The sequence below is a fragment of the Nicotiana tabacum genome, chromosome 24 (genome assembly GCF_000715075.1).
Source record: "Nicotiana tabacum cultivar K326 chromosome 24, ASM71507v2, whole genome shotgun sequence".
NCBI classification, from domain to species: domain Eukaryota; kingdom Viridiplantae; phylum Streptophyta; class Magnoliopsida; order Solanales; family Solanaceae; genus Nicotiana; species Nicotiana tabacum.
In genome coordinates, this window is record NC_134103.1 from 72,670,490 (window position 1) to 72,689,773 (window position 19,284).

At 35.1% G+C, this 19,284-nt stretch overlaps 1 protein-coding gene across 1 annotated transcript; it reads right to left on the reverse strand.

The window, feature by feature from the left end:
- Positions 1-518: 518 nt before the first annotated feature.
- Positions 519-3,203, reverse strand: LOC107770611 (caffeoyl-CoA O-methyltransferase 5). The gene is given in 5 exon segments (NM_001325070.1): positions 519-894; positions 1,041-1,172; positions 2,092-2,236; positions 2,861-2,940; positions 3,124-3,203. Coding segments are annotated over 5 exon segments (723 nt in total). The 5' UTR covers positions 3,196-3,203; the 3' UTR covers positions 519-600.
- Between the last annotated feature and the right edge of the window lie 16,081 nt (positions 3,204-19,284).

Consider the following 19,284-nt stretch of genomic DNA (forward strand, 5'->3'; position numbering starts at 1 on the left):
ACAAATGAATCAAGAATAGTTATAATTTTAAGCTCTGCATAAGAAATCTCATGAAGCAAAATGAGCTTTTCAAAATCAAAAGAAAAACAACTAAAAGAGAAATAAGAGAAGCGTGAATTTTTTGCTAAAACAATTAAATAAAAAAGATGGAACAAATATTAAACCATGACCCTATTCTGGAATATTTCATTCTAATACTTGCAAGTTTTTTAAATTTTTATTAAGTGAATTATTGATAAATTAAAATAATGTATATAAAATGATTTTAACAATCAGCATTTTCGATTTGTACATTAATATTTTTTTTTTCCATTAGGCACTTTTAGAATTAAATTTTAATTTCTCCATCTCTAGACATACGTAATAGAAACAATATAAAAATAAAATAAGAAATGCAATTAATGCTCAATATTACTTTAAATTATCAGAAGTACATTGAGCTACAATCTTTTACCATTACAGATAGTGAAAAATATGAAACTCATAGCTTAAAAGGAAGTCCTCCCTTACATTATAAACCAAAAGAGAAACAAAGAAAGAAAATGTTTTTTTTATTTTATATATTTAGAAATAAAAAGAAACAAAAGAATATTGGAATGATCAGGTGATGCGGCGGCACAAGGTAATGCCATCACCAACGGGTAGCATGCAAATCTCAATCCTTGGATCAACGGCTAGGGCTTTGTTAAGTTCCAACACGAAGTCCCTATAATACCTTACGTATTTCCTCATTGGTGCATCAGGTGGAGCCACCACAGAACCATTCCATAGGGTGTTGTCGTACCCAATTAAACCACCAACTTTCACCAAATCTATTATCCTTTTGTGATAGTTAATGTAGTTGTCCTTATCAGCATCCACAAATATGAAATCATACGTGCCATGATTCTTTTTCTGAAACCAAAATTCAAATGAAAATTGTGTAGGAAATCCCTAAACTAAATAAGCTTCATCGGATTCTCATTATCAATAATAAAAAATAGTAATAAAGAGATAATTAAAAGCAAATGATAAGTAGATTTGGTAAGGAGTAAACTCACATCTTCAACCAGTTGATCAAGAACGGGCAAAGCAGGGCCTTCTCTAAATTCAATTTTGTGAGCCACACCGGCCTTTTCGATTATGGGCAATCCTATTTCGTAATTTTCCCTGTTAATGTCCATTGCCAATATCTGCATAAAAGAAACAAGTTAAAACAATTAAATTTTTGTCATGCTAATGGGCAAAGGGGACTTATTATTGGGTCTTGTATGTTTTAATACGATTTATTTTATGTAAATTGATAATGTAAATAAATTATACACTATAAAAGTATAAATGTATTATATCTAATTAAAGGGTATTTCTTTTATTTTTTGGAAAACCAAATTAAGCTTATTACAATATTTATAATATTTCAAATTAATCCGTGCGCACAATTTGTAAATTATATGTTCAATATTTATGGCCACCTTACTTTGTTGGAAAAAGATAAACTAAGATTGAAATATATAAAATTGAAGAGGCAAAAGGTGCATGGTTTAATCCTGTCAAAGACGCTTCACGCTTCCTTCTTTTACTTTCCTTTGCCATCATTCTAAACCCACTCTCACCTAACAAGATTTTAAAGGAAGAAAAGGAAATAATGCCAACGAAAAATTTATTTATTTATATCTCCTAGCTCTCTTGCTTTCTTTCTTTCTTTAATGCAAGTCAAATGTCCACGTTCCTTCTGATAGGAACTTTCTTTTCTCTTTTTCCTAATTCTTTCTATATTTTTTTATTCCTTTTCTCTTAGGGACAATTCTGGTGGAGCTACCAAAACAACTAGAGAAAAAAACAGATGGAGTAGTTCTTTCTCGTTAAACAAGAATGAACCTAATATTATTTGGGGAGTCAAAAAAGGTTTTAAATATTTTGAATTTATAATACTTTTTATGTAGTTTCTAAATATGTAAATTTTATTTTAAACAAAATTTAAAGAATTTGTGTCCGAATTCACATAAAAAATGAATCAATCTAACACTCCTACTCCGAAAAAATTCAAACAAATTGAAACGGAGAAAATAATATAATTCAATCGTTATCCCTATGACATAATTAATATTATACCTTTCCATCATCGGGGATAGCAAGGGCAGTAGCAAGGAGGGAGTAGCCAGTGTAAACTCCAATCTCCATTGTGTTTTTGGCATTGATCAACTTCAACAACATGTTCAAAAACTGCCCTTCATCCGCTGATGTTGTCATTAAATTCCTGTTAATTTCCACATTTACATATTTAAATTATTCATTCAGAAAAAATAAAAGGAAAAAAAAATACTCCCTCTATCCCAATTTATATGGCATGAATGAACAAAATATTGAGGAATTGTCCGTACGTAAAATCAGAATTATTGATACGGGTCTTTTCTAGAAAAGGAAAATCTTGTGTTCCAATAGAAGCAGAAGTGATGTGGATTATTCAAGAATTGAAATCGATTTGCTTTATAAAAAGAAGATATCAAAACTTCTATGAAATGGTTTTATGAGATTCAGCCAATTGTCTTGATCGTGGAATATCATTGAGAAATAGGAATCCGGGTTATCAAAGAATTTTCTGTGATTATTTCTAGTATGGAATGAGTCAATCATCCACTATTATTTGGATTTCGAGAGTTAAACAAGTTATTACAAATTTTTCATATAAATTTTAAATATTTTGAATTGTTACTTATTGCATCCTATAATATTTTTTACATAGTATTCAAAAATATAAATTTTATTTCAAAAAATTTAAAAATCATGTCCAAATTCATGGTCTTGATATTCGAATAACGACACATAAATTGAGATAGAGGGAATAGTACATATAATTGTTCTGCAAATGTAATTTACTCACCATGGATGCTTAGCAGTCACCTCCCTGAGCTCTTTCATGGATTCTGGCTCTCTTGGGTATACACTGGTTTCAAGTATGTACTGTCACAAGTAGAAAATTAAATGCCAATATAATCAGGAATATAGAAACATGTTTGTATATGTATGTAATCAATAAAGTTATTAAATCTAAATCTTTATCGTATTAACAATTGCTATTATCTAAAACACTAAAAGGAGAATACATATAGAGGGAAATTGAGGAAATAGTTATGGTATTGGTACCTGGTAAAGAGCATCACTTTGCAAAAGGCTTTTGTGGCCAACCTCTTGGTGTTTAATTCCGTTCTCTGCCATTTCTTTGATGTTTTTTTGCTACTTTTCTCTCCTTTATTTATGCCAAAAAAAATTTCTGTTTGATCGTTGATTTCTATGTATTCTGGGGGTAGGAACCTACGTATATATGGACACAAATGAGTCCGGTTTGGACCGGTTTATTAGTTATCTTCAGCTTACTGACTCTTGAGTCTTGACCTTTTTGTGCATGGACCGGCCGCCAACCGGGTCCGTGGTTGGAGAGTTTAGTCAACAGTGTGAGGCTATGTGTGGACCCCACTATTGTGGGACCAAAGGAAGTAGTTAAGGATCACTCTCAATCGTTAGATGATACCACGACAAACCACATTCAACGGCTGGATTAATTTATTTCAAAGACAGAGAGTAATAGATAATGGAAATATAATTAAGACAAGTAGTCTATTTGTTTTTATTTGGCCTTGATTAGGAAAAGAGAACTTTTATTAAAGTCATGCAGAAGTTGTTTTACTTTGTGAAATGTTTAAGAAAAATATAATCAGGCTTATTGTAGTGTTGTGGATATGTCAATTTAATTAATAGATGAAAAATTAAAAAGAAAAGTTGCACAGTTAGAATTAGAATTAAAAATCAGGTGCATGTAATTCCTAAAAGATTGCACGTAATCTAACTATATCCTTTTTAGGTTGTCAATTCATGTTTGGTGTATAACTTACTTAATTAACCTTTAAGAGACTTAAACTCTAAGTTTATAAAGACACCCTAATTGAGAAAAGATCAAACATAGAGTGAAAGTAAATGGTAAGCTTATAACCTCCAATAATAAATAAAAAAATAGACTTAAGAAGTTCGGGAGAATTATGACAATATATTGAAATTACCATTTAATAGTTGCAACTCTCACTCTTTAATCCCTACCCCAACCAAAAAATATATGAGTTTTTGGTTAAATATCATCATAGTTTATTTCTTCTTTTTCATTCATTGGTCCACCCTACCCCAACCAAAAAATATAAATATTAGAAGTATATCTAAAAAGATTGTATCCCAAGAAGTTTGGTGGGTGGGTGAGGAAAGCAATAGGGAACATTGGCATGTCTTTTAAGTAGGACGTGCACGCAAAAGGAAGTTAATTAAGTAGGGATGGTTCTTCATTTTCAAAGTTGGTGAGAGGTTGGTGCAAAGAATTTGGATCCACAAACATGTGTTGATAAGAATAAATACATAAACTAATATAACATGCATAGATACGAGGTTTTAGGCCTACATGTCCTTTTATAATGTTGAATTTAAGAAAATATTTTTTTTAGATCTTTTACGTGGAAAAGAAAGATCTCGTACATATAAAAGTAAATCTCTCATGTATAAAAAAAGATAAGGTAATAAAACTAAAAACAAGTTTGTAAAAGTCCAAAAAACCAATTGAACCCATAGATAGTAGGTAAAATGGTGACCCATGACCACCATATATATACTCTTCTACTTTTTTTTTTCTTTGTTTTGTTACTTTGTTCTCTTTGTTGTCAGTTTTGATATTCTATGTTTCATCCCCGAATAATGAATAAGTAGTTTGATCATTTTTATTTTTATTTTTTTAGTAAATGAATGGGAAATGCGGAGCAATATGTTGAATTATTATATTAAAAAAAATTGTAAATTATAGAACTTCTTATTCAAGTAGGAATATTTTAGTTTTTATAACTCCTTCTCTTAAATAAAAATAAAAATAGGGATTTGAAATGATACGAATTCCTCTCGTCTTGTTGTAGTCAACGGTCCAGGGGGCAAGGATAATGCTATGAAATCTTAGGGATCACGGACTCTAGCTACTTCTTTTTTGTTTTTGTGGTCAATGTGCATTAACATTGTAAAAATTTGACAGATCATCAATTAAAGTAATCAGTGGCGTACGGTAACATTTTAAGAAGTGAATAAATAAGCAAATTAATGTAACAACAACAATAACAACAAACTCAGATTGATCCCAACAGGTGAAGTCTGGGGAGGGTAATTTGTACGCAGACCTTACCCCTACCTAATGTAGGTAGAGATGTTGTTTTCAATACACCCTCGGCTCAGGAAGGGCAAGAAGAAGAAGAAGGGGAAAGCAAGGAAGGAAGAAAGATGGAAGAAAAAAGAAAAAGGGAGAGATAAAGGATAAGTAGTACCAAATAATAGCAACAGGGAATACAATACCTGAGGCGAACAAAACTACATAACGTAATAAAAATCTAAGAATATGAAGGGACATGCATGCTACTAAGACTATCGGTGAACAACTATAAACCACTTACTAACCTTCTACCTTAATCCTCGACCTCCACACCCTCCTATCAAGGGTCATGTCCTCAGTGAGCTGAAGCAGCGACATGTCCTGCCTAATCACCTCTCCCCAGTACTTCTTAGGCCTACCTCGACCTCTTCTCAAACTTTCCAAAGCCAACCTCTCACACCTCCTAACATGAGTATCAATGCTTCTTCTCTTAACATGTCCGAACCATCTCAGCCTCGACTCCTGCATCTTGTTCTCTACGGAGGCTACTCCCACTCTATCTCGGATAGCTTCATTCTTAATCCTATCTCTCCTGGTACACCCACACATCCATCTCAGCATCCTCATCTCTGCTACTTTCATCTTCTGCGCGTGGGAGTTCTTGACTGGCCAATACTCAGCCCCATACAGCATAGCCGGTCGAACCATCACTCGATAAAACTTACCCTTAAGTCTTAGCGGCACATTCCTATCACACAAAACACCGGAAGCGAGCCTCCACTTCATCCATCCCGCTCCGATGCGATGCGCAACATCTTCGTCAATCTCCCCGTTACTCTGGATAATAAACCCGAGATACTTAAAACTCGCTCTCTTGGGGATAACTTGAGCATCAAGCTTAACCTCTACGTTTGCATCATGGGTCCCGTCACTGAACTTGCACTCTAAGTATACTCTAACAACTTCATACTTGTAATTAAATTTTACTCCCTCCATTCCAATTTATGTGAACCTGTTTGATTGGGCACGGAGTTTAAGAAAAAATGAATACTTTTGGAATTAGTGGTCCTAAACAATTCAAAAAGGGTTCGAGAGTATTTGTGTGGTTATAAAAGCTTCTCATTAAGGGTATAATTGTAAGTTTAAGCAAAAATATTTCCAAATTCAGAAAGGGATCATTCTTTTTGGAACGCACCAAAAAGGAAATAGATTCACATAAACCGGAACGAAGATAGTAGATTTTAAGGCGTTTTGACCCATTAGTTTAGTTGGAGTATATTATATTATCTTAGAAGAGGTCAGAGGTTTGACCATGTACAACCTCCATTATTTTTTACAAAGAGGCTCAAAATTAACCTAGCTATAACATTATGTAACCTAGCCATAACAATATATATGTAACTATTTACAATAAGTCTTACTTTATCGAGAAAGTAAAGTAAATAGTAAAAAGGAACAGATAAAAAACGCACTATTAGTGTAGCGATTATTTACAGCCTAGAGCTAAATGCGTTAATTTAATTTATCTAAGTCACTCAATATCTTAGCAGTTCTAATTTTGTTGCTGCTCATGATCCAATGGAAATTTATGAGCAAAGTTTGGCTCCTGTCTTATCAAATGTCTCCAAATATACGAAGTCTACAAAGTTAAATATTAGGTTTAATTTGCAGAGTAGTTTTAGGAGTGTTTGTCTTTTTTGATAGCATATTTGCGCTCTTTATATCTCAACCGAAAGCGCTTGGCTATAACTTTTGACCATACGTAATTATTATACCTATACCTACTAAGAGATACTTGAGCAAAATTTTGGGTGCGTTTGGTATGGAGGAAAATTTTCTGAAAAATATTTTCAATTTTGTCTTTGTTGGTTGGTTAATTAAATGTTGAGGAAAGCATTTTTTTCTTGAGAAAACAAGTTTCGAACAAATCAGAAAATGGTTTTCCTCGTGGGAATAGGGAAAATAAATTTCATAATGTCGATTATCACCAACACGTACCCCAACCGCCTTCACCCCAGCCCACCCTCGAACACCCAACCCACCTCTTGCCTCTCCCTCCTCGGTCCTCGCTCTTAGGGATGGGCGTTCGGGCAATTTGGATTGGATATAAAAATTTCGATTTGAATTTTCAGTTTTTTGATTGAAGATATGAAAATTCCAATCTAAATAAGCTCGGGTTGGATCGATTTTTTAAGTTTGGTTTTGGATTAATCGATTTGAATATTTCGAATTTTCGGTTTTGATCCTATAAGTTGAGATGTTTCTTCTTCTTACAAAAATGAACATACAAATGAAGTATTCATACTAAATTGCCTAAAAAGTCCCTCATTCTCACCGCAATCAACCAAATAAAGTATTCAAGTAATGAAATTCATCATCAAAAAAATTCAACAGAAACATTAATAAGGCTGATAAGAATTAACGATAGTAAACCCATGTCCATATATAAAATATTTTGACAGTAAATTAATATTAAACATATGAGATAATGTCCAATAGGTAGAGTATTAGACTTATTACTATTTGTATATGGATAATAGACTAAATACTTAGTATACATTTTTTGAATTTTCGGATATCCAAACATCTAAAGTACCAAATTCAACATCCAATTCGAAATTCAAAAAATTTAAAATTAAATCTGAAATTCAATCCGACGTATCCAAATCAAAAATTCAAAAAATTCAAATTTCGATTTGAGTTTTGAGTTTGCCCATCACTACTCGCTCCTCAACCCCCGTCCTCACACCCTAACCCCATATCCTTCCACCCTCACCCCAAACCTCAATCCACTCCCTTAATGTTCCCATATAATATATAAATGCTCTTGAGATAATATTTTTTGCATACTTATCAAATAAACATTAAAAAATGAGTAAGAAAATTAGTACTTATTTTAGGTGTGTTTGATATAACGAAAAATATTTTTCGTGAAAATATTTTCTTGACAAAGAAGTAGTAATCTTACTCATTTTTTTATGTTTGGTACACAAATTAAGGAAAATAACTTCTCAAGAGTATTCATAAATAATTTAGATACAATAAACATGAAGCCATAAATTTTCGAACCAACAACCTTCCGAACCCATAAATTCCATAAACTTCCGAACCGCTAAACTTTCGAACTCGTAAACTCTATAATTTTTAAACCCGCAAACTTCGAAACACATAAACCTCTGAACTATAACTTTGGAACTCATAAAATTTCGAACATGTAAACTGAAAAATGAAAAAACGACAACTGAAAATATATAAAAAAATATTTTTTAAAAAAAAGAATTTCGGGGGAGGGGAGAGTTAGCAAGGTGGGTGGTGACGGAAAAGAAAAAAAAGTCTTTTTTGGAGAGAGGGGGTGAGAGAGGTGGGGCAGGGGAGAGAAAGGGGAGGGGTTTGCGATTAGATGTGATGGTAGATGGAGTTTTTAGAAAATAATTTCCTAATTTTTTCTAGGGAAGTCATTTTTCTCCCATTTTAGAAAAATGTGATATCTAGAAAAATATTTTTCATACTATTTTATGCAACCAAACAGTAAAAAATGGAAAAATATTTTCAGAATTTTTTTTTTCCATCATACCAAACACACCCTTTATATAAAAATATTTTTTGTGAACTTATTTTGAATTTCTGTACTTCTTATCACATGAAGATATTTCGATTAGCGAAGTGTCATTTTCTTTAGCCGGCGAACGTAAGCATATGAATGTTGAAATATAAGACGAGACCTGGTATCTTTTTCTTTTTCTTTTCCTTATCTTAAGACTTGGGATCTTGCATTCTTAGAAAGAGGTTCATATATACGTTGTCGATTATGTTTATCAAGCACGATAATTTAGATCCTCTTTGTTTAGCTTTACCTATATTAAGTTCTCTTTATACTTAAATAAATTTTATTTATGTTTACCTGTAAAACGGTACAGTTGAATTTATACGCGGTTTCTAGATGAGTGAACTAATTTGATCCTGAAATAATATAATAATCGAAGAAATACACAATACTTAGCCTTAAAATGTAGATGAAATAGTAAAGACGGTGACTAGGTGAACACGGTTTCCGAACACAGCAATGATGAGATCAAAAAGCAAGAAAATGAAATTGTATAAAGTTATGTATAGAATACTATATATGTTTTTGCCCGAAAATTCATGTCCTTTACAATGATAACTGAGCTCACTATTTATAGGAAAGAAGTCCTAGGATCGTGCCCTCCTTTAATGCGAATTATGAGGGTCATTGATGAAGATATAACGGTGAATATAAATGCCAAATTCTCTGTAACGGACCGTCGCTCTTAATGCTGCAGAATATCCCTTAGTAAATGCCACCGGGCGCAGAGCATTCAATACACCTTCATGAACCTTATCCTTTCCAGTGACAAGCAGAGTGATTGCGCTCGGTCCTCAACCATCCTATCTCGGATTCCACGTGTCCTCCTTTTAGTCAGTCACGTGTCATATCATATTTTACCCTATACAAATAGTCTCTCTGCTTTTCGGTGACATAACTTTGTGTTACCGAAAAGTTGGTAGAAACACCTTTTTTGGCGGGAATTACTATAATTCCCTCTGAAGGTCTCTGACAGTTGATTAGACACACGTCTCTCCGCATTTAATCCCCCGAACACGCGTCATCCCACGATTCAGCACAACTTTTGCCGATTATCGAGGTAATCATTGACATGAAATTAGCCGCCAAAATTTTACTTATACGCAACTTCTTTTTCCTTTGCGTTTCACAATTACTTGAGCTTCTCACTTGCATCTTTGTTTTCAATCCCTTTTCTAATTTTCTTCAAACACAAAACCTTTTCCATCTCCTTTTTTAATGGCTTCTTCCTCTAAACGTGTTGGTTCTTCAAAGAATAAGAATAAAATCGAGGATTTCGTTCCTCCAACAATGGGTTCTGTTGACCCAAGTGAAGTTTGTTTTGAAGATTGACAAAGGAACTCATGCATGAACCATGTCCATCCCATGTGTACACAGACACAGGCAGATTCAAGCATGAGGGATGCACGTGAAGGCGATAAGCTTAACTTGGTATATCTGATATCTCCTGATCGAAAAGGTTGCATAACTGATAGGGAGAAGGACTCCTTACTCAAAGAGAACACTATCCAAGATAAGGGGGGAGCTAGAAGTTGAAGTTAACTAGAACTCTTCCACCAAGGAAGAGTAGTATTAGAACTCTAGTTATTTCTTATTCTACTAACTCTATATATTGCAGGATGTTCTCATTCTACAGGTACGCACAAACGCTGAAGTTAAATGTGAATTGAGAGCAAAATAGCAAGGCATTTTGCAAGCAATTCTTGTGTGATTCAAGTGTGCGGACCTGAAGCTACATGAACCGGATAGAAGAACTAGTTCCAAGTGTCTTTTTTTTATTCTAGTTTCATTGTAGTAGATGGATTTCGAATTGTAACTTTCAGCTTTATCTAGAAGCAATTGTATTAGGTACTCTGAGTATTCAAGTTAGAGTTAACTTGAAGTTGTCGCAACAGTTAGAGGTTGGCTGCCACAACGGGATTAGAGTTAATCCTTAGGCTTACAAAGAGTTTTGTAAATGCTGTTTTGGCTCATTGATTTAGTGAAGTGTGGGGAAAAATCCTACTGAGTAGTAGGTCGTGTATTTTTTACATTTTGATCCGGGTGTTTTCCACGTAAAAATACTTGTGTTCTTTATTTTTCGCATTTTCTATTTCAGCAACAGTAGGTTAAAGAACACTTAGAAGAACCGGGTCTTTCTATAATTAGTGCACGCGAAAATTGAACACCACACAAATCACCCCCTCTTGTGTGGTATTGACATATAAAATATCAATTGGTATCAAAGCGGGTTATCCTTGAAGAGGCTAACACCTTAGGAGAAGATCAAGATGAGTGCACCACCTGGAAACTGGGAAGGGCTATCCATTGCTAGGCTACCACTTTTCAACGACCAATATTACTCTTGGTGGAAAAACAGGATGGGAGATCACATCATAGGAGAGGACTATGAGCTATGGGATATTGTCACCGATGGTCCACTGGCTACTCTGAACAAAAATGCTGAAGGATAAGATGTGCCAAAGACAAGAGCTGATTGCACTGCTGAGGACTTGAAGAAATGGGAGAAGAACGCTAAAGCCAAGAAATGGCTTGTTTGTAGACTTGGTCCAGATGAGTATAGCAGAATCTAAAGCTGTACCACTTCCAAGGAAATTTGGGATACTCTGCAAGTGGCTCACAAAGGAACACCTCAGGTGAAAAGGTCCAGAGGAACTCTATTGCATTTTCAATATGAGAATTTTACTATGAAGGAAGGAGAAACCATTCAAGAGATGTACACAAGGTTCACTTCATTGATAAATGAACTAAAGTCTCTTGGAAGGATTATTTCTGAAGAAGATAGAGTCGAGAAAATATTGACAAGGGTTCTGCATGTTACTTGGGAGAGCGAAATCACTGCCATTCAGGAATCAAAGAGCATTGCCACCCTCCCACTGGATGAATTAATTGGAAATCTCACTGGTTATGAACATACGAGACAAATAATGAAAATGGATGAACCTAAGAAGGAAAGAAGCCTGACACTCAGAATCACTGAAGGTTCTGATCTAGAAGATGATGAAATGGCTATGATCACCAAGGATTTCAAGAAGTACTTGAGGAGAGGAAAAGGTCCTTCAAGAAGTAAAAGCTATAGTAAATCAAAAGTTCATGAGAAGCAAACCAATGATGGATGCTACAAGTGTGGAAAGATTGATCACCATATCAAAAACTGTCCCCAATGGGAAATTGAATGGAAAAAGGAAAGAGCTGAACGAAGGAACAGGAAGAAGGACAGGTTCAACCCAAGAAAAGCAAAGGATCAACCAAGGCTATGGTCGCTGCTTGGGGAGAAAGCTCAGATGATGATGATGGAGATGAACAAGCACTTATGGCCATTGAAGAATTTGATGAGGAAACTGAGGTAAGTGTAATTCATCTCAAAGACAAGATTAAATTGATGTCTAAAGAAAGGTTATCTGAGTTACTTCTAGAACTAATTGATGAATCTAAGGATGTAAACATTGAAAAGGAACAGTTGTCTAAAGAATGTGTGATTTTGAAGGCTAAGTGCAACAACCTGCAACTTAGAGTTAGTGAAACTGTAAGTGAAAATACTGTTTTGAAGAACAAGGTTCATGCACTTGACTCAACTGTCCTAGAGCTTAGATCTGAAAATCTAAAACTAAAATTAGGAACAGGTAAAAAGACAGCTGATCACACACAACTCACTTTAGAAGAAAATATAGGAAAAATGAAAGATAAGTTGTATGATGAGCAAGTAAGAATCCTAAATGAGTATTTAAGCAAGGTCAAGAATGAGCTAGACAGAACTTGTAAATGGAAGAGGTCCTCCGATGCACTTTCATGGCTACAGGAACATCATAGTAGCAACAGAAGAGGACTTGGCTTTGGGAACCTGTCACCTAAATGGGATCCCAAAAGCAAGTACCTCACACTTCCTGAGAACAAGATTTGCACACTGTGGTAAAACAGATCACTATAAAAGTAAATGCACTGCAAAAGAAAAGGCAAGTCAGAAGAACAAAAAATTTGTTCAAGGAAAAAATAGGCTACCAAGTTGGGCTAAAAAGAATTTAATTCATCCTTTTGCCTATAGAAAGGGACCCAAACTAGTTTGGGTTCCTAAGACTAACCTATGATTTCTTTTTGCAGGTCCAAGTGAAGGAGAGCAGTCAAATATGGTACATAGATAGTGGCTGCTCAAAGCACATGACAGGAAACAAGAACGCGTTTGTAACGACCCGACTTGTCATTTTAAGAATTAACGCCTCGTTCAACGACTTAAGGTCCCGGAAAACTTCATAATATATATTATTACCCGCGAGTATGGTCGAGTTTGATTTTTGGAAGATTTAAAATTTAATTGAAAGAGAAATTCTCATTTTGAAGCTTAAATGGAAAGAGTTGACTTTTGAGAAAACGACCTCCAAATAGAATTTTGATGATGTCAATAGCTTCGTATGGTGATCTTGGACTTAGGCGCGTATTCGTATTTAGATTTGGAAGTCTGTAGGACAATTCGACACATTTTGGCGAAAGTTGGAAAATAGACGATTTTCGGAAATTTCGATTGAAGGTTGAATTTTTGATAATGAGGTAGGAATCTGATTCTGGAAATTTAAATAGGTCCTTTATGTCATTTATGACTTGTGTGCAAAATTTGAGGTCAATCGGACTTGATTCGATAGGTTTCGGCATCGAATGTTGAGGTTGGAAATTTCATAATAGACTAAAGTTTCGAGTGAGTTCGCGTAAGATCTAACTTCAAATGAGCATACCTCTCTTGATATAAAGATTTATATGGTGTGTTCCCTATCAAAAGAAAGGTTTATGTGTTTAGTTTCCAACTCTTCAAACCGTTCGTCATTTGGACACTCATACAAGAAGTTATGACCAAATTACCAAAGGCTAGAAAAATGCGATTCTGCGATCGCAAAATCGTTATGCGATCGCGAAACTGCTTCTGCGACCGCAAAATTGGTCGCAGAATGGACCATAACAGCCTAGTTCTCGCCATCGATTTTGCGAAGATTGTGCGGCCCGCATACCCTTTCTGCGGTTTATTATGCGACCGCAGACCTGCTTTCGGAGGGTTAATTTTTCTATTTTCATAACCCGACCCCATTTTTGATAAATAGGCTTTGGGGCTTATTTTGGGGTATTTTTATGAGGGTTTTAGAGAGAGGTAAGAGCATTTTAGAGAGAGAAAGAGGGGACCTAACATTCTAATCATCCAATCTTTAAGAATCAAGGAAAGCTAACCACAAGATCTTCATCTAAGAGGTAAGATTCAACCCCTAGTCTTCAATTTCGAGTTTGGGGTAAAAGATTGGTGATTGGGAGTATGATTATTGGGTGTAAGAGTATTATGTATATATGCTTGTACTAATAAGGTTTGTAGGAAGATTGTTAAGATCAAATAAGTAAAGATTGGGTTGTGGAATGAAGGAAATCTTGTAGAAGAACCTTGTAACCAAATTTGCACACCTAGTGTTTGATAAAATGCTCAAATGAGCTGAAACCATGAAATATCTTCCTAATTATGGTTCAATTTTGTTATGCTTCTAAATAGATTGAAGTTGCTAGAATTTTCGGAACCTCGTAGTAATGTAAGGAAGGCTCAAGAAAGATTGGAGCCGTCCGAAGATCAATTCAAGCAAGAAGGCGATTTTGGAATATCGGCCTAACTTCAAAAAGGTAAGTGTCTTGCTTAACCTCGAGTGGTGAAATTTTCCCTTAGGCATTGAGTCTTATGTGCAAATTATATAATTGAAAACCATGTACGCGAGGTGACGAGTACGTACTTGGTTTATATGTGCGAATTTCATTGATGAAAAATCCTTAGATGCCCTTATGTATTAAATTGGAAATTATTGGCACTTATAAAATCCTCTATTTGTTATGCCTAGATTCTTGTTTGTTGAAATTGTTTTTATATGATGATTTGGTGTGATTGCCACCTTGAATTTATGTGAAATATATTTTATTAAGATTTTGTGCACATTATGGTCGAGCCATGGGCTCCTTATTGTGGAAAATGATGTATTGTTGATTTCTGTGGCAAGTTGAAATATTTAAGCACTCGATGTGCAATTTGTGATATGTTGTAATATTTGAGCACTTGATGAGCCATTTGTGATATGTGAGCACTTGATGTGCAGTTGTTGAAATCATATTTACTTTGGGACTACGGAACAGTATTCCGGGAGATCCCCCTGCCCTGCATATTTACTTTGGAACTACGGAACGGTATTCCGGGAGATCCCCCAGCCTTGCATATTTACTTTGGGACTACAGAACGGTATTCCGGGAGATCCCCCTACCCTGCATATTTACTTTGGGACTATGGAACGGTATTCCGGAAGATCCCCCTGTCTTGTATATTTACTTTTGGGACTACGAGGCAGTACCTCAGAAGATTTCCCATATCTTGCATATTTACTTTTGGGACTACGAGGTGGTACTTCGAGAGTGCCCTTTTGTTGATATTTTTCTATAGATGCACTTGCCTTTGGTTATTTTATTTTTCCGTAATTTATAAATTCTTGTGTTTTCCGTGATGTATTATTTGACTTAATATTAAGTGTTTTGTATTTCTTGAAGTATTGTGTTGACCTTGACTTTTTCGTACTAAACTTTGAGGATTTATATTTTTGGGTTGTACTTATTTCTGATGATTGAGTTGTTTTAAATAAAAAAAAATTTTCTAGTATGTTTAATTTAATAAATTCTATATCCAAATCAGTAGTTTAGCTGATGCTTTATTTTAATGAAAATGTCATTTTTCCTCACTCAAACGATTTCTAAAATAAACTTATCTTTTTGTTGATTTATTACTTGATTTAAAGATTTTTAACCTTACTTTATTGAAAATAAATTGATCATGCAGATCTTCTATACATTGATATTTTGGTACGTGAGTTGTCCCTGCAGTTATGAAAATAATATGGGCATGAGATGCCGGGGAAAAATATAATAATTTTATTATTGACACGTGAGTTGTCGGTGTAATGGTGATAGAAATATGGGCACAAGGTGCCGTAGAAAATATGAAAGTGAGCTGAGACCCGTAATTTTTATGATTGTGAAATGAGGTGTCACATTGTGAATTTTACTTGAAAATATATTTATTGGAAAGAATTATATTTGAAAGATAATTATTCAAAAGAAGTATATTCGAAAGATATTTATCTTAAAGAATAATATGTGAAGGATTTATATTTGTTGATTGTACTTGTGTTCCTTATTCGCCTGAGTAATAATTATGATGCTCTTATTGCTAGTTATTTTCCAGTACTATTGTATACTGCTATATTGCACAGGTTCATTGAGTAGTGAGTGTCTTGACTGTACCTCGTCTCTACTCCACTGAGGTTAGTCTTGATACTTACTGGGTACCGACCGTGGTGTACTCATACTACACTTCTGCACATTTTTGTGCAGAGCCAGGTATTGGAGGTATCGGACCTGGACAGAGTTAGAGTGTGATCGCAAGGATTCAAGGTAGAGTTGCTTGGTCGTCGCAGTCCCTTGGAGTCTGTTCATTTCATTGTACTGTTAATGTTTAATCAAACCGTATTGAGTATTCAATCATTGAGATCATTTCATGTATTATGTTAGAGTTCGTGATTCAGTACTACCAGTCTTGGGAGATTGTTATAATTATTTTCGTTGTTGGTTTCGTTTATAAAAAAATAGCTTCGAAATGTAATGAAAATCGGCTTACCTAGTCTTATAGACTAGGTGCCATCACGACTCTTGTGGTAGGATTTTGGGTCGTGACACAGTTCCTTTCACTTGAGGACTTCTAAAGGAGGTAATGTCTCCTTTGGAAATGGGAAGAAAGGTGGGATCATTGGGGTTGGAAAGGTAGGTAAGAATGATTCTCATTCTATTGAGAACGTCTACTTGATAGATGGACTAAAGTACAGTCTAATAAGTGTATCACAATTGTGTGATAGAGGTAACATGGTAGCATTCACATCTACCAAATGCTTTGTGATTAATCTTACCACTGACAAGATAGTTTTGCAGGGAAAAAGAGTGAACAACATATATGTTATAGATCTGTCCACACTTTCAGAAAATGAACTCACTTGCTTAAGTGTGTTGGATAATGATCCCCTCCTTTGGCACAAGAGACTTGGACATGCCAGTCTAAGTCAAGTCAACAAACTTGTCTCCAAGGACTTGGTGATAGGACTGCCTAACATTAAGTTCAAGGAAGATAATGTGAGGCTTGTGCAAGGGGGAAGCAGATAAGATCCTCTTTTAAAAGAAAGAAAGTGGTTAGCACCACCAGGACGATGGAACTGGTCCATATGGATCTTTGTGGACCAATGAGAACATTAAGCAGAGGTGGTAAGAGATATGTGATGGTGCTTGTTGATGATTACTCCAGGTTTACTTGGACATTATTTTTAACATCTAAAGATGAAGCATTTGACATGTTCACTTCATTTGTTAGAAAAACTCAGAAACAACTAGGTAATCAACTTGCATCAATTAGGTCTGATCATGGTACTGAATTTGAGAATACTAAATTTGCTGAATTTTGTGATGAACGTGGCATAGATCATAACTTTTCTGCTCCTAGGACTCTACAACAAAATGGAGTAGTTGAAAGAAAGAATAGGACACTTGAAGATATGGCTAGGACTATGCTTCTTTCTAGTAAACTGCCTCATAGTTTCTGGGCAGAAGCTATGAACACTGCATGTTACATCATAAATAGGTGCATGACTAGACCTCTTGTAGAGAAGACTCCATATGAGTTGCTTAAAGGGAGAAAGCCAAACATATCCCATCTTAGGGTATTTGGATGCAAGTGCTTTGTGCACAATAATGGTAAAGACTCTCTAGGTAAGTTTGATCCCAGAAGTGATGAGGGAGTATTCTTGAAATATTCTTCACATAGTAAAGCTTACAAGATTTATAATAAAAGAACTATGTGTGTAGAAGAAAGTGTACATGTAGTTTTTGATGAAACTAACATTCTTTCTGAGAGACAGGAACATGAAGATGAAGCAATTGGGCTGGTTAGAAACTCAAATAAAATCACAGCCCAGACTGAAGTTGCACCAAAGGAAGGAACATGTGATGGAACAGGTCCTTCTACCTAGGGCAACCTGATAGGGGGAACTTGAACAAAGAAGAACTGATCCTCAAACCCTGAGGGAACCTGTCCATGAACCTGTTCCTCAGCAACAAAACACTGAAGGAACATCTAAGGGAAACCAGCTGGTTGTGAAACCTTATAAGTACAAAATTCTCATCACATTGAGAACATAATTACTGATCCAACCTCTGGAATCAAAACCAGATTTTCTTTGAACAATATTTGTGCTTTTGATGCTTTTCTATCTCTTATTGAACCTAAAAATATTGTTGGGGCTTTGCAAGATGCATACCAGGTGAATGCAATGCAAGATAAACTCAACCAATTTGAGAGAAGTCAAGTTTGGCATATGGTACCAAGACCCAAGGACAGATCATTAATTGGTACTAAATGGATCTTCATAAACAAACTTGATGAAGATGGAATAGTTACAAGGAACAAGGCAAGATTGGTGGTTCAAGGATATAGTCAAGAGAAGGGCATAGATTATGATGAGACTTTTGCTCCAGTTGCAAGATTGGAAGCAATTAGACTCCTTATAGCCTTTGTTGCTTACACGGAATTCACTCTCCATCAGATGGATGTCAAGAGTGCCTTCCTCAATGGCTATCTAAAGGAAGAAGTGTTTGTCAAACAACCTCCGGGCTTTGAAAGCAAGGAATGTCCTGATAATGTGTACAAGCTTGACAAGGCAAGCAGGCTCCAAGAGCATGGTATGAAAGATTATCAAAATTGCTTGAGAATGGATACAAGAGAGGTAAAATTGACAATACTTTATTCCTGAAAGAAAAAGGTAAAGATCTCTTGGTAGTTCAGATATACGTTGATGATATAATCTTTGGAGCATCTACTGATAAGTTAAGTAAAGAATTTGCTAAACTAATGAGATTGAATTTTAAATGAGTATGATGGGTGAGCTTAATTTTTTTTAGGCTTACAAATTAAATAAAACTCAAATAGAACTATGATACATCAACAGAAGTATGTGAAAGAGTTGCTTAAAATGTTTTAAATAGAAGATTCCAAAGAAATTGACACTCCGATAGCAACAATCACAAAATTGGATATAGATGAACCCGGTTCATCTGTTGATCAGAAGTTGTATAGGGGAATGATTGGCTCTTTATTGTATCTCATTGCTAGCAGACCTGACATTATTTTCAGTGTAGGCCTTTGTGCTAAATTTTAGGCAAATCCAAAGGAGTCTCACTTGACTGCTGTCAAGAGGATCTTGAGATGCCTAAAAGGCACCACTGACCCGTGTTTATGGTATCTGAAAGGTAGTAATTTCAATCTAGTGGGATATGTTGATGCTGATTATGCAGGTTTTCTTGTGGATAGAAAGAGCACCTCAGGTATGGCACACTTTCTTGGCTCATGTCTTGTGTCTTGGGCCACCAAAAAGCAAAATTCTGTGGCCTTATCTACTGCTGAAGCTGAGTATGTTGTTGCTGCTTCATGTTGTGCTTA